At 41.6% G+C, this 14,066-nt stretch overlaps 4 protein-coding genes across 4 annotated transcripts; 3 read left to right on the top strand and 1 right to left on the bottom strand.

The window, feature by feature from the left end:
* Positions 1 to 1,425: 1,425 nt before the first annotated feature.
* BDR25DRAFT_245311 (uncharacterized protein) lies at positions 1,426 to 1,973 on the top strand (the record flags this gene model as incomplete). Its single annotated transcript, XM_033685883.1, has 2 exons — positions 1,426 to 1,698; positions 1,764 to 1,973. Coding segments are annotated over 2 exons (483 nt in total), but the record flags the coding sequence as incomplete, so codon positions are not given.
* A 630-nt stretch (positions 1,974 to 2,603) lies between these two features.
* Positions 2,604 to 3,921, top strand: BDR25DRAFT_297833 (uncharacterized protein; the record flags this gene model as incomplete). The annotated part of the gene is made up of 5 exons (XM_033689028.1): positions 2,604 to 2,795; positions 2,858 to 2,965; positions 3,011 to 3,402; positions 3,457 to 3,533; positions 3,587 to 3,921. 5 exons carry the CDS (start codon positions 2,604 to 2,606, stop codon positions 3,919 to 3,921), a joined length of 1,104 nt encoding a protein of 367 aa, XP_033540521.1.
* A 5,218-nt stretch (positions 3,922 to 9,139) lies between these two features.
* On the top strand, positions 9,140 to 9,863 carry BDR25DRAFT_347158 (uncharacterized protein). Its single transcript, XM_033694237.1, has 2 exons — positions 9,140 to 9,185; positions 9,247 to 9,863. Exon 2 carries the CDS (start codon positions 9,276 to 9,278, stop codon positions 9,588 to 9,590), a length of 315 nt encoding a protein of 104 aa, XP_033540520.1. The 5' UTR covers positions 9,140 to 9,185; positions 9,247 to 9,275; the 3' UTR covers positions 9,591 to 9,863.
* Positions 9,864 to 11,658: 1,795 nt separating this feature from the next.
* On the bottom strand, positions 11,659 to 12,494 carry BDR25DRAFT_362666 (uncharacterized protein; the record flags this gene model as incomplete). Its single annotated transcript, XM_033696604.1, has 4 exons — positions 11,659 to 11,671; positions 11,713 to 12,177; positions 12,252 to 12,376; positions 12,471 to 12,494. 4 exons carry the CDS (start codon positions 12,492 to 12,494, stop codon positions 11,659 to 11,661), a joined length of 627 nt encoding a protein of 208 aa, XP_033540519.1.
* Between the last annotated feature and the right edge of the window lie 1,572 nt (positions 12,495 to 14,066).

Raw genomic sequence — 14,066 nt, 5'->3', positions numbered from 1 at the left:
GCAACATACTGTTCGAGCTTATTGCTCGTACTATGTAGCAGCTTTCGTCAAGCGTTCCTCCTGTCTTGACAGTAGGTGCGCATATCTGACAAGAATCCTACTAGCAAGAGGCTAGAGAAGTGTTACAATACCTTACCTTAGACAATACTAAATGCTAGTCCCGAGGACTAGCGAGTGTAAAGATGGGATGGTAGATAGCACGGATAGCACTGAGAGCAAGCTTTCGGAGAAAGATAGGAGTGTACGAGCAGATTATCCTTCCTTTCCAGGAAGAAAGTGGCTAGTCCCGATTAGGAAGGATAACGGGCTTTGCTTGGAAGGTCTTGGCAGCGCCAATCATATTTGGAAGGAAAAACCACGCAGCAGAAGTGATTTTAACACCCCCGACCGCGTCGTCTTCGATCATGATAGGGAAAAAAGAAGGCCAGATCAAGCATGTAGCAGAGCAGAATGATTACTTGAGGCTTAAAAACGTAGAACAACAAAGCTTTTTGGTTATTTGATTTTCTACCAATCAGATCAATAACCGGCTTATATCCAGACCAATAGGAGAGAGGGCTTGGCGGTAGAGATAGTGTATTATTTGATGATGTAAGAGAGACGAATCGCTGCCAAGCCTCGCTTGTCAGGATTCATGCTTATATACGTATCAGATATGCGCACCTACTGTCAAGACAGGAGGAACGCTGGACGAAAGCTGCTACATAGTACGAGCAATAAGCTCGAACAGTATGTTGCTGCAAATTGCAGCATGTTGCAGCATTTTGCAATATTTTGCAACAAATTGCAGCATGTTGCAAGCTGGTCGCGCATAGGGCTAGTGCGCGAGGGGCTCGGACCGGAAAAACAAAGCCGAGCAACGCGAGGAGAGCAGACAAAAAAAAAAAAATCATCGATCAATCAATACAATCAATCATCATCCCATACATCATATCCAAACCCATCATTCATCTCAGGAAGCCCAGAAACAGTGCTTCAATCTGACACCACGAACCAAGGTGCAGCACTCGGACACTCGGTTACGGTCCTATCGGGGATCGTAACATATAGTTAATCTAGTCTGATCCGCCGGCTGGGATTACTAAAATCCGTCGTATAGTAAGCACCTTGGCATTTAGCATAAATATAGGTTTTGTCTGAACAGTTCCTAACATTTTATTCGCAAATGGTTCCTCCACGTCCAAAGTCGACTACAGCTGGACAGGATCCGGTAGTGGTGTATGTACTCCACCACAATTGCTCGTTCTGACGTGTACTAACAACTTTAGCTTTGACGGTGCAATCAGTGTCCGCCGTCTTCTGCCACCAGACGGGCGTGTATTCAATCTCGAAGTTACTTTCGACAACAACCATCTGCACATAGAAAATTTACGAAAGCAGAAGCCGCCCACGCACTTTCACTATCTTCAAGTCGAATATTTTCAGGTGTTAGAAGGTAGCCTCTACGTTGATGTTGGGACTAGGCGTGTTTTACTCACACCTCTCAAACCTGAGCTTCAAGTACCTCCATGGGTCCGAAATCGAGTTATTCCAGGACCACCATTCCCTGGGCAGCGGTTCACCAAATTTCTGTTGAGCAGCCCAGCAGCTGTCGGCCCATACATGCTGGATTTCATCTTTTACGAGAACTACTATAGGTACATGGATCAGGCATTGGCCCCTGGAGGGGAAGGGATCGACCTCATTCAAGTGCTTTGCGTAAGTGTGCCAACTTCCAAGGCCACCGTCTTCTCTATTATATCATGGGAGCTAACCCAAGGCAGATGTTTGATGCTGGAGGCTCATGTCTCGCGTTGCCATCCTTGATCCCATTCAATATGACCATCTCCCGAATTATGGGTATCATCCTCGGAAGGTGGCTAGGTGGTATTCTCGGATACCAACCTTACTACAGGGAGTGGACTACTGACTGGGAGACGGCACGGAAAAGAATGGAGACCTCCCCGTTTCAGCGACGATTTGCCCGCCCATGAAGCGATGGGGAACGAAGGTGGTCTTATCGCATAGTATTATTGCCGATCAGTGGGAGGCCGACACTTCGCTTAAAAAGAATGTGCCGGGTTCTCTGCACTTTTCAGTTGCTCATCACTCCAACGTGCAGCCCATTCAATCTCGGCGTAAGCTTACTGTGGTCCGTGCCTGCTCGCCGGATCCTTACTATTCCTTAGATTTCCATCACTAGTGAAGTCGTTCGTGCGGCAACTCTGTCACCAATTATTCAGGTCCGCCTATCCCACTGTTCCTCCATACCAGCAGAAGGCTACTACAATGCCAAATCGCGCATAGCCGCAGGCTTGCCCTCCATATCCCGAATTCGGGGTGCAATAGTCCGTTGTGACTGGTGTGGGGCATGCATCGTAGCGGAGATCGATTTGAAGTCCGGGCATCGCTCCGGCCCGTACCGTTGTCTCCATAGTACATGCAGGAGCCGGCCATAGCTTTGCGGGCACGAAACGTTCTTCGCAACAAAAGATGCAGATGCATTTCCCTTGCAACGGGCCCCGGGGGAGCGTGCGCTCTGCTTTGCCGTCATTTAATTGCCTTCCCTCTTCCACTCCAACTCAGCTGTTGTAATCCATCCGACTGCGATTCTATGCCTCACGATGGATGTTGGTCCCGACCCTAACCTTCTTGCACCGCCGATTCAGCTGAATGACATACACAAGAAATGGGATGTAGCCATATTCATCATCGTCTTTCTTATCGTAGCCAGCTTGACGGCTGTGCTCCGCCTGGTGTTTCGTTGGAAGTCTAAGACCTTTGGACTCGACGATTGGGCAATGGTGCCAGCGCTGGTACGTCTCCTGTGGGGCTGATGGTGAACAGTGGCAGAAAAACTCGTGTTTACTCCTCGCAGGTGTGTTACATTGCTCACTCCATCATGGCATGCTATGTGAATGCCAAAGCGGGCATCGGGAAGCCTCTTTGGGAGGTCACCATGCCAGAATTCGAGCTATGGGGCAAGGTGAGCCGTCATGCTTGCTGTAGCTCCATTCTTAACCTTCAATAGGGCCTCGTTATGACATCCTTCCTGTACCCTCTCGCTTCAGGCTTCGTACGCATATCCATTCTTCTATTCTACGACCGAGTCTTCTCTAAAGCCAGCAAGCCCATGCGGATAGTCATTCGGGCATCCCTGGTCTTCGTCGGTTGCTACATCGCTGGCTTCGTAACATATGCTGGATTCCTCTGTAAGCCTCTTCATAAGTTCTGGAAGCCATTTGAGAGGCGTGAATACTGTGGTGACAACGTTAACTACTGGATCTATACTGCCCTTCTCTACAGCGTCAGCCTTCTGCAAGATTTAGAACTTCTGTTTCTGCCCATCGGATCCGTGATAGGATTACAAATGCCGTTAAAGAGGCGTATTGGAGTGATTATTATATTCGCTCTGGGTACATCGTAAGTGCGCGGCTTCTTCTCTGGAGCAGGCTCTTGCTGATTGCCTTCAATTAGAGCGTGTGTCGCTGCCGCATACAAGCTGGCAATTTTCGGCTTACAGTGGGGACGAACGGGAACTATTGACCCAAGATGTGAGCCTACTCCCGAATTTCTCCTACAACAGAGGCAGCGGTAATGAAAATAGGGTATATGTCGCAAGCCAGTCGAGTGATTCCTCCCCAGTTCGACAAGTATGGCTACACTATGTGGATTCCCACACAATCAGAGCTTTCAGCCGCCATCATTGGGCCCTCTCTAATTGCACTAAAACCTTATCTCCGAACAACGGCGGAGAAACTATCTACGAGGATCAACGATACCTTTGGATCCGCCGTTGGGACGATCGCGGGTAGAGGGAACAAGCCACGGTCGGCGGATATGACCCACCACACCTCCAACAAAGAATATGTGAAGATGGATGACGGCTCTAAGGCAGCTGTCACAGATTTCGAACTTCACCACGTGAGATCAGGGAAGTAGCGAGGCCAAATAGTATCACTTAGTTGAGGGTGTAGGCTCAGGAACTGTCCTATGTCCAAAGATCCTCAGATGAACCGAGACAACACGTGCCGTAGTCTAATTTCTAACGCGGGAATTGATGATAAAAACTGAACGGATTCTGCTCCCCTATATGCGTGCCTAGCGTGATTACCAACACGAAAAATTGCCTTTCATCGACCTCGGCATTTCTGCTATCCAGGAACCTTGGCGATCCAGCCACTGGGTCTCGCTCGCAAAGCAATTGGCTGATATGTTGAACTTCACAATCCTTCGTCGTGGGCTAAAACACAATGGCCACACAACAGGCCCTCCATTGGTCAGCTCCTACGGACTCCATGCACTCATGCTTTGCGCTCGATTCCATATCGCCCTCGGACTTTGGAGAATTTCTAAACTCCTAATACTATATCAAGAGGACCATTAAGCGTCTTTCCCAGGGATACACAGTAGGGATTGCCCTTGATACACCTACCGCGTAGAGCACGTTCATGAATGGGCAAGACGGCAGATGCAAGACAACAGTGTTCTGTTACGGGGCAGTTCCCGAGCTTTCCTCATCTATTGTGTGCAAAAATCGGGAAATTTCTTGGCGTTCCTTGGATCTTTTTTTCCCCCACTAAAATTGTATGGGAGATCAGAATCTTAATAGAATTCCTAATATATCAACAAATAACAATTAGATTAGCCCTAGGTAGGTTAAAGCCTTTAGTTTGTATAGAGAAGCGCCTATACTAACTTTTTTAGGAGTAACAACGCGTTTGTTTGCAATGTATCGCGCTTATAGCGTCTCCATCCTTCCTAGCCAGCCCTGATCACCCTAATATCTTAAACTAAGCACCTAAGGGCTTAATAATTGCATTTGTATAAACATCTGTTAGTTTCTTCTGCTTAGATAGCCTAGAACTGCAATTGCTAATTATAAGGGTTGTTCTCTCTACACAGTTTATAATGTAGAGAATAATCTTAAGGCTTATAGCAGTGTTTGTAAGCCACCCACTATAAAGCTTAGAAGACCTTCTAAAATTAGCAATAAAGATAGCAAAGCTCTGTTTAAGAAGTTAATCTGCAGCAGATAGAGATACTAGGACAAACAAGCCTATTAGCTATAGATAGAAAGAGGCGTAAAGGTTAATAGATCTACAATCTCCTGTTACCTCACCTAGTATAGATAAAGCAGGCGTACCTTACAGCCTTTCTTGCAGGCTTATAATAAGGAGCTTTAAGAGCTCTACTATTGCTCTCTTTATTAGTTTACATAGGACAATTTAGTGTTTCTTAACAAGTCTATCTTTAATAAGAAAACTAGCTAGCAGCATAAGGCTTATAGGCCTGTGGGCTATAAAAGTTAATATACTTAGGATATAAGGCGCGGGAAGACGTAGGCCATCCTCCTAGCCTATACAGTAAACAGATACCTGCCTTGTACAGGGGTAAAGAAAGAATATTTTAATTATAAAGAGTTTATTAATTAGATTAAGCAGCGCCTCCTCTCTTTACTTTAAGCAACCTACAGGACCTAGCCTATAGTTATAGTCCTTAATAACGTCTTAATCTATTAGAATAAGCTGTTACAACTATCCTTAAGGCTACTAGCTACATTATCTGTTTCCTCTTACTGTACTTACCTAACTATAATCCTATTAAGTTAACCTTTAGGGTATTAAAGGCATAGATTAAGAGGAACTATTTATACTATTAGTAGCAGTATACAAGCTTTAGCCTGTTCCTTAAGGACGCAATTAGGAGTAGTAAGTGTAATTATTTTACTAAAAAACACTTTACATACGCTGCTAGAGAGTTATATATAGAGCTAGAGGAGCTTAATTAGGTAAGAGCTAAAATTAGCGCTTAACAAGGTTGTAATAAGGATTCCTAGGATAACAGAGACTATAAGGATATTAGGTTATAAAACAATAAGACATTAAACTCTAATTAACCTTATTTAGCTACTAAAAACTCTGCGTTTGTTAGAATCCTAAGTCTATTAAATTTCCTCCTTAGCACTTAATCTCTGCTCTGTTACCTTATAAATATTTAATAGTTCTTAAGTAGTTTAATATTTAGGTTTAAATTAACAAAGCTTATTATAAAAATAATATACTATTCTATCCTTTAACCTAAACAGAGCCTCTACTGCTACTATATATAATTTACTCTAAAGGATTAACATCTTTTTAAGATCCTTTAACATCTACTTCTACTCTATTACTATATCCCTTGCCTATATATAGTCTTTATAATCTTTAACTAGTTGTTGTTTAACAAGCTAGTTAAAAAACTTTTTTACTAACACCTATAAGTTATCTTTTCTGCTGCTAGCAATAGGGCTTAAGCTTAGAATAGGTATAGGTTGTTTAAAAGTCTCTAGGCAGAGAGCAGCTGTTAAAGAAGTAAAAAGCAGATAAAGTACATTTAAAAACAGAAACAGCAGATTTCTTAGACCTAACATATTATAGTTAGTTAATTAAAACTGCTGCTAAAGCTGCTACTGTTAAAAAGCTTACTTTCTTATCTTCTAAGCCTTCTACTGTTTATTAGCTGCTTTCTTTATAGCCTATAGTCTCTCTTAGATCTTATGTTTTTTAGCTACTTTTATTATCTTCCTAAGCTTATCTTTATTACTTAAAGATAATAAGAAGCTATAACACTTCTTTTTTTACTTATTATGCAGGTTTACTCTTAGCTAGTTCCCTATTAAAGTTTGCTAGTATTATATAAGCTCTATTAGTAGCTAATTTACATATGCTTAGCCTTTAAAGATTACCTAAGCCTACAACTCTAAATTAGCGTCTTTTACAGCAAAGTGCTTATAAGTAGCCTAGTAAACATAGCAGAGGTGCTTAAAGTTGTTATAGGTTAATACCTAGCACTTTTATATATAAGAGATCTAACTCTAGCTATTAATACTAGTAGTAAGATCCTAGATCCTTTAATAAGTACAATTCTTATTTAACAGCTACTGTATACGCTAGGGTAACTTTTCTCTGTAGCCTAGAGTAATAGGAGGATTAGATAAAGGCTTATTTACTAACTAGTTACATAGAAAGGCTTTTATTATTACCTTACACATAAGCTTTACCTCTACTTTAATATCCACCCTATCTGCGCCTTTAAGGCGCCTTATATAGTGTTTAACGCTAAAGAACAGCCTCTGTTCTTTACTAAGCCTAAAGTCCTCTATTATTTAGAGCTGCTAGCTAGCCCCCTACTTGTTAGCCCTATATTAAACAGCGCGTAAGGTAATATAGAAATCTTAAGCCTTTACATGCTTTTATACAAAAGGGCCCTTAATTATAGCATTAACCTAATCCTCTACCTGCAAGAGCAAGAAAAACGCCTAAGAAATAACCTTATCTACTAGCCTACTATTAGCCTTATTACTGTTCACGCGCACTAAATATTGTACAGCAACGTTAAACTCCACTATTTAATTAGGGGGGGAAGACTCCCTAGCAGCCGCAGAAGCAGGAGCAGGCTAAGATAAGATAAAAGTTAAAAGGGAGCTCCTTAGCAGCAAAAAAAGGTCATCCCTAAGTATATTAGATAAGGTATTAGGCTTAGGGTAACAGGCAGGAACTATAGGAACAGCTTCTTGCTAAGCTAGAGCAGGAGGAGCAGATTGTTTAGTTGCTTTTACTACTTTCTAGGGTGCAGGCTTGCTCTTAGTAGGCGCTAGGATATAGTAAGCTTTTCCTACTTTGCTCTTACTATTAGGTTAACTTATAACGCGCTAACTTTAGTTTAGTACTACTAGCAGTCTCCTTACGCTTGCTTAACAGGCCCTGTGCCCTCACACGCATAGAATAGGCTAGTAGGTTGCTACTAAGGTTAATTTAACGCGTCTAGGTAGCTAGGGCTGCTCTGGCCTTCTGTTTTAGGCCCATTGTTGTCCTGTTACTCTAAAAATTAAGCTAAGAGCAGTATTTTTATATAAACTTAAGGCTTTAACTTACTAACAATATTTAAAAAGGATTTATTAATATATTAGGAATTCTATTAAGATTGTGATCTCCTATGCAATTTTAGTAAGGAAAAAAAAGATCTAAGGAACGCCAAGAAATTTCCCAATTTTTGCACACAATAGATACTAACGTTCCTCCACGCGTAGCGAAAAACCACCTGTGCCGAAACGAATCTATTTTTTTAGCAACCTAATAATTTTCTCCACCGTTCTTTTAAGTCCCGAGTAATATAATAAGATTCTATATATATTCCTCTCTAAGATCTATTCTGTAGCTTAAGAATACAATAATGTTGATTGTATCGTCTGTTCTCTTCAGAGTGTCAGAAACTGCTTTCATTTTGCACCCCTGCTCCATCAAGCTCAATTGCATATTATCTCATTTCGGTACCTTGGCTGTATACTCCTGTGAAAAGAATATAATAAATCAACTCTTAAAGAGGATCTGTAAAAGGTTTCTCTGTTTCGTACTATAGACTCTGTATTTTAGCGCGGGAATCAGCATGCTTCCCGTGTTCTAGCGCGTACCGTAGCTTGGCATCTGACGCACGGTTTCACCTGGCGCACACTCGCTTCAGAAAATTCAAAATTTCAACATAACTCTAACTCCACTAATAGAGACCTAATTTTAGCTGCGTTAACAGCGCTAGAATTACTACATCTAGGTAAAAAACCTAATATTACTTAGATAGCAAAATAGTTTAGTGTTAACGTACTTTACAGGCAAGTTGCTCACACACCTAAGTTGCTTACTTTTACTAAGACCCTACTATACTACTTTTCTTACACTAATGCATTCCTAGCAACACTACTTAGATGTGTTAAAGAAATGTTAGATGCAGCTTACACTTTAAGCTTTTAAATAAAATGTCGCGTACACTAAGAGTGTCAGATATGCGCACCTACTGTCAAGACAGGAGGAACGCTTGACGAAAGCTGCTACATAGTACGAGAAATAAGCTCGAACAGTATGTTGCTGCAAATTGCTGCATGTTGCAGCAAATTGCAGCATTTTGCAGCATGTTGCAGCATTTTACAGCATTTTGCAGCATGTTGCAGCATTTTACAGCATTTTGCAGCATGTTGCAGCAAATTGCAGCATGTTGCAAGCTGGTCGCGCATAGGGCAAGTGCGCGAGGGACTCGGATCTGTCGGGGCAGGTAATCGATGAAATGTCTTGGCATTCTCGCTTCGTCAAATCCCCCACCCAAATTACTAGCCGCGTCAGACCCAACGCGCAACTAGCCCGCATTTTCACCTATCGACGCATCTACAAGAGCTCGTGAGTTGATCCCGAATCATTGCCTAATCAGGTAATCGTGAGGCTAACTTTGATGTTTTAGAGAGCCGTTTGGCGTTACCCTACACGCCCATGTATCGCGCCCACGGGCTTTCTCGAGCACCTCAGCTCCAGCAACCACGTCCTCTGCCTCTAAGCACCCGCGGCCTCTCTGATCAAACCCGCCGGAATATTGTGCGCTTTCTCCTTCTTGGATGGGAGCCTCAGCTCATCGCTGATCGTGAGGGCTGTAGTAGAGGTGCTGTGTATAATGTAATAAGGAACTTGAAGGAGCATAGCAGCGTGCGAAAGCCACCTACAAAGAAGCTTGGACAGCCACCGAAGATTGCTAGGGAAGACGCTGAGGCTCTGTTTGAGCAGCTTGTTTGTTCTGGATGGATGTATTAAGATGAAATAGTTAAGTGGCTGCTTATTAAACGCGGGCTTAAGGTAAGCCGCAGGTGTGTAGGAAACTTCCTAAAGGATTAAGGTTGGAGCTGCTGAAGCCTAAGGCCATACTCTATTAATTGTAACGAGGAGTTAAGGGAGCGCTATTGCTGCGCTATGAGGCAATTTGCTGCTAATGACCTTGTGTTTCTAGACAAGTTAATATTTAATAAGAAGACTGGCTGGCGGCACCATGCTTATGCTCCTGTAGGCTATAAGAGCTGTTATACTTAGAGCATTAAGCAAGGAGACACCTAGGCAATTCTACCTGCGTATACTGTACACGGCTACCTTCCATGTACGGCGATTAAGGAAGGCTACTTTAACAGGGAGGATTTTATTAAGTGGATTCAGAACAGCCTTATTCCCACACTCTGCTTAGTGTACGGTCCTAAACACATGGTTGTTATACTTGATAACGTTGCTATCTACACAAACGATGAAGTAGAGACTGTTATTCAGGCTGCTGGCTATTCTGTTTGTTATCTGCCTCTATACTTGCCTAATTATAATCCTATTAAGCTTACCTTTGCAGTTTTAAAGGCTTAGATTTAGAGGAACTACGTGTATGTGCGCGCTTGTTATAGAGGTGACTTTAGAGCTTTCTTAGCCGCTGCTGTTCACAAGAGCAACTGTGATGGATTTGCAAAGAAGCACTTCAAATACGCTGCTGGCGGACTATATATTAAGCAGGAGGAGCTTAATTAGGTGAGGCGCGAGATTCTATAGTACTAAATAATTCCATTAATGCTATATAGGGTGTCTCTATATACAATAGTAATATATAAAGCACTTTTACGTTGCATTGTCTTCACCTCTCACCTACCCACTAACCTCAGCTCTAGCACCTCCGCCGAGGGTGAGAAGGCTGCCTGCCGTACAATATACCTGCTTAAAACAGCAGAGATCCTTGCTAAGGTGTTAAACTACGCCATCCTTAAGGCTAAATCCTATAGCAATAGAATAGAGGTCGCCTTTAAAGTTAGCTATTTAGCAGAGATCCTTAATAGTCTATCTCTGTTCAACAGCTACCTTACGAGCCTGTTTAAAATCAGCGCGCTCGTCCTCTAGCTGCTGTACAATAAGCCACGCAAAGAACTTCTGTACAACCTCTCAAGTATCCTCTTCGCCTCCTCCAGCCACTAGGCTAGATAAGAGAACTAGAATAGGCTTTCATGCTAGTGTCTCTGCTTAGTAAGGCTGTTAATATTGTAGATTAAAGTAAGCTAGCAGAACTAAAGGAGGTAGAGCTGCTGCCCTTATCTGCTAAAGCTAAAACTCTTAAAGCTTACGCCTCTTAGCCTAAGCAACCTTGTCTTCCTCCATCTGCACTATCTAATTTAATACACGCTGCTTTTTAGCTTGCTTCTACAGCTTCCTAATTAATAGGCCTCTATCTAATAATAATAATAAGTCCTGCCGCTTCTTCTTTCTCTAGCGGCTATAGGGATTAAACTTAAGCTAATTCCCGCGTAGCTTTAACACCTTAATTACATCTAGATAAGGGAGCATAGCTAAGGACTTGCTGTTAACAATTAACTGCAACTACTGCTTAGCATTAACAGGCTTAATCTTATAGTAGCTGCTGTTTAGATAGATATAACACTATCTCCTAAAGTTATTACAACTAGCTACACTGCATTGCCACATCTTATAGATTATTAACTAATAATCTAGCTTAGATTTAATGGCAGTAACGCAATTAATAGCCTAGGCTTCGCGCAGAAGCTTCTGCGTACGTCTTCCGCCTGTTATTAGGGTATTATCCTTTGCAGGTGGTGAGGATAGCTTGTTTACTAATGTGTTACATATAAACGCCTTCTTTAATGCCTTAACCTGTAGAGAGATCTCTACTTAAAACTCTACGCGCGTAGCACCCTTATAACGCTTAAAATGGAGATTAACAGCGTTAAATAGGCAAATCTCCTCTGTTAAGCTAAAATTAGTAAGTAGGAGCTGCTGGAAAGTAGCACCCCTCCTGTTACATTTAAACTAAACAACGCGACTCTGCCAGGTGTACTCCCGTCCATCAATTGTAGATGCTGGGTTGTCGATCAACGCCATCACCTTATCCTCCATTGACAATAGGAGGAGGAAGCATCGCTCGGTGCTCTCTACATCCCCAGGCCTCCTCACTGTGTTAACGCGAAGCGAATATTGTATATTAATCTCATACTGTGGCTGCTCAGGTTCAACGGGCGACGAAGCTCGAGCAGGTGGCAGAGCAGGTGGCAGAGCAGGTGGCAGAGCAGGTGGCAGAGCAGGTGGCAGGGCAGGTAACAGAGCAGGTCGCGGAACAGGTCGCGGAACAGGTGGCGGAGACGACGGCAATTCGACGATAGAAGCTAGAGGCGAAGGAGGAGCTTCTACAAAGGCAACTGAGTTCTTCAAACGCTGTTTGGCAGCAGCAGCAGCTGCTGCTGCTGCTTGCTTACAAGCCTTAGGATAAGCCTTCTGTGCCTTCTTTGGTGCCCGGGTAGGTGCTTTAGGAGGTGCTTTGCCACGGCTACTCAAACGCGTAGATTTGGCTGGAGGAGCGTCTACAGAGCTCGCGAAAACCATCTGCAAAACACCAAAAGTCAGCTTCACAATTACCCAATTAGGCAATTCCACAGGCCTCACTTTGACGACGAGAGCAAGTCTGATATATACGCGATAGGCCGATTATTGCGCGCTGGTCTGACTCGGCTAGTAATTTGGGTGGGGGATTTGACGAAGCGAGAATGCCAAGACATTTCATCGATTACCTGCCCCGACAGATCGGCAAAACAAAAAGCCGAGCAACACGAGTAGAGCAGAAAAAGGATTAATAAATCAATACAATCAATCATCATCCCATACATTATATCCAAACCCATCATTCATCTTAGGAAGCCTAGAAACAGTGCTTCAATCTGACACAGCTACTGCTAGGCTATTTTATCCTCTATATAAAATGTAACACTTTTTAAGTAACACGCTGCAGCTATCTATAGGGTCTTTTAAAAAAATAATAAGTAACTAACACACTAGACAACTTTTTTAAGCTAATTATACAGCTAACTTATAAAAGCTAAATAATAATAAAAAGTAGGTAATTATTTAGCACATACTTAAGCTAGATGTAGAAGAATTTCCCTCTTAGCTAGTAGCTATAGCTAATATAGCAAATTCTTTACACGCTAAGCATAATATAGGCTATATTAGCATAAACTCGCTTAATATATTTATTAAGCACTACTTAAAGCTTAAAGTAAAGTTTAAGTATAAGTATAACTATAAAAAAGCTTTTTATAAAAATTTTATAGTAATTTAAAGCTAGTTTAACTTTATAAAGAATATTAAAACAAAGTATAGCATTTAGAATAATAACATATATAACTTTAATAAAAGAGAGTTTATAATAGGCTAGATATCTACTAAAGCAATTATTATAAGTTTAGAGAGATAAGAATAGCTAAAAGTAGCTTAGCTAGGTAATGTTAGATTAAAGCACTGTTTCTAGGCTTCCTAAGATGAATGATGGGTTTAGATATGATGGGTTTGGATATGATGTGTGGGATGATGATTGATTGTGTTTATTTATTGATCCTTTTCCTGCTCTACTCGTGTTGCTCGGCTTTTGTTTTTCCGATCCGAGTCCCTCGCGCACTAGCCCTATGCGCGACCAGCTTGCAACATGCTGCAATTTGTTGCAGAATATTGCAAAATGCTGCAACATGCTGCAATTTGCTGCAAAATGCTGCAATTTGCTGCAACATGCTGCAATTTGTTGCAAAATGCTGCAACATGCAGCAACTTGCTGTTCGAGCTTATTGCTCGTACTATGTAGCAGCTTTCGTCCAGCGTTCCTCCTGTCTTGACAGTAGGTGCGCATATCTAACAGGTAACTAGAAGTAGATAATAGTTATTTAAAGTATTAATACTAAAAAGTAAGCTATTTTACCTTTTATTATTTTTTAAAGTAGCAATTACTTTTTAAACTAGTATAAAAAAATTACTTTAAAATTAAGTTATTATAGTTTTTAAGTGCAGCTAGACTACTAATTAGCTTAGTCTAGACTAGTTAAAGCACTTTAATATATATATAAAGAATTGTACTGTTAGCAGCTACTATCTGCTAGTTATTAACAGCTATAGAAGCTATAACTTACTTTATTTTTAGTAATGCTATAAAAATAATAAGATTATTACTATTTATATACCTTTTTACTTATTACGCTTTTTATAGCTACTTAATGTAGGTTGTTTTACTCTTTTAAAAAAAAGTATATAGGCGCTAAGCTAAAAACCTTATATATAACTAAATTACTTATAACGTACTTCACAGGCAAGTTGCTTACACACCTAAGTCGCTTACTTTTGCTAAGACCCTACTAAACTACTCTTCCTACACTAATGCATTCCCCACAACACTACTTAGACGCGCTAAAAGAATGTTAGATACAGCTTACGCTC

The sequence above is a fragment of the Lindgomyces ingoldianus genome (assembly GCF_010093535.1).
Source record: "Lindgomyces ingoldianus strain ATCC 200398 unplaced genomic scaffold BDR25scaffold_57, whole genome shotgun sequence".
Lineage (NCBI taxonomy): Eukaryota > Fungi > Ascomycota > Dothideomycetes > Pleosporales > Lindgomycetaceae > Lindgomyces > Lindgomyces ingoldianus.
This window is presented reverse-complemented; position numbering and strand designations above follow the sequence as displayed.

Bases quoted from the DNA above. Each gene is read 5' to 3' on its own strand.
- BDR25DRAFT_347158 (XM_033694237.1), top strand. From the start codon at position 9,276: ATGTATCGCGCCCACGGGCTTTCTCGAGCACCTCAGCTCCAGCAACCA.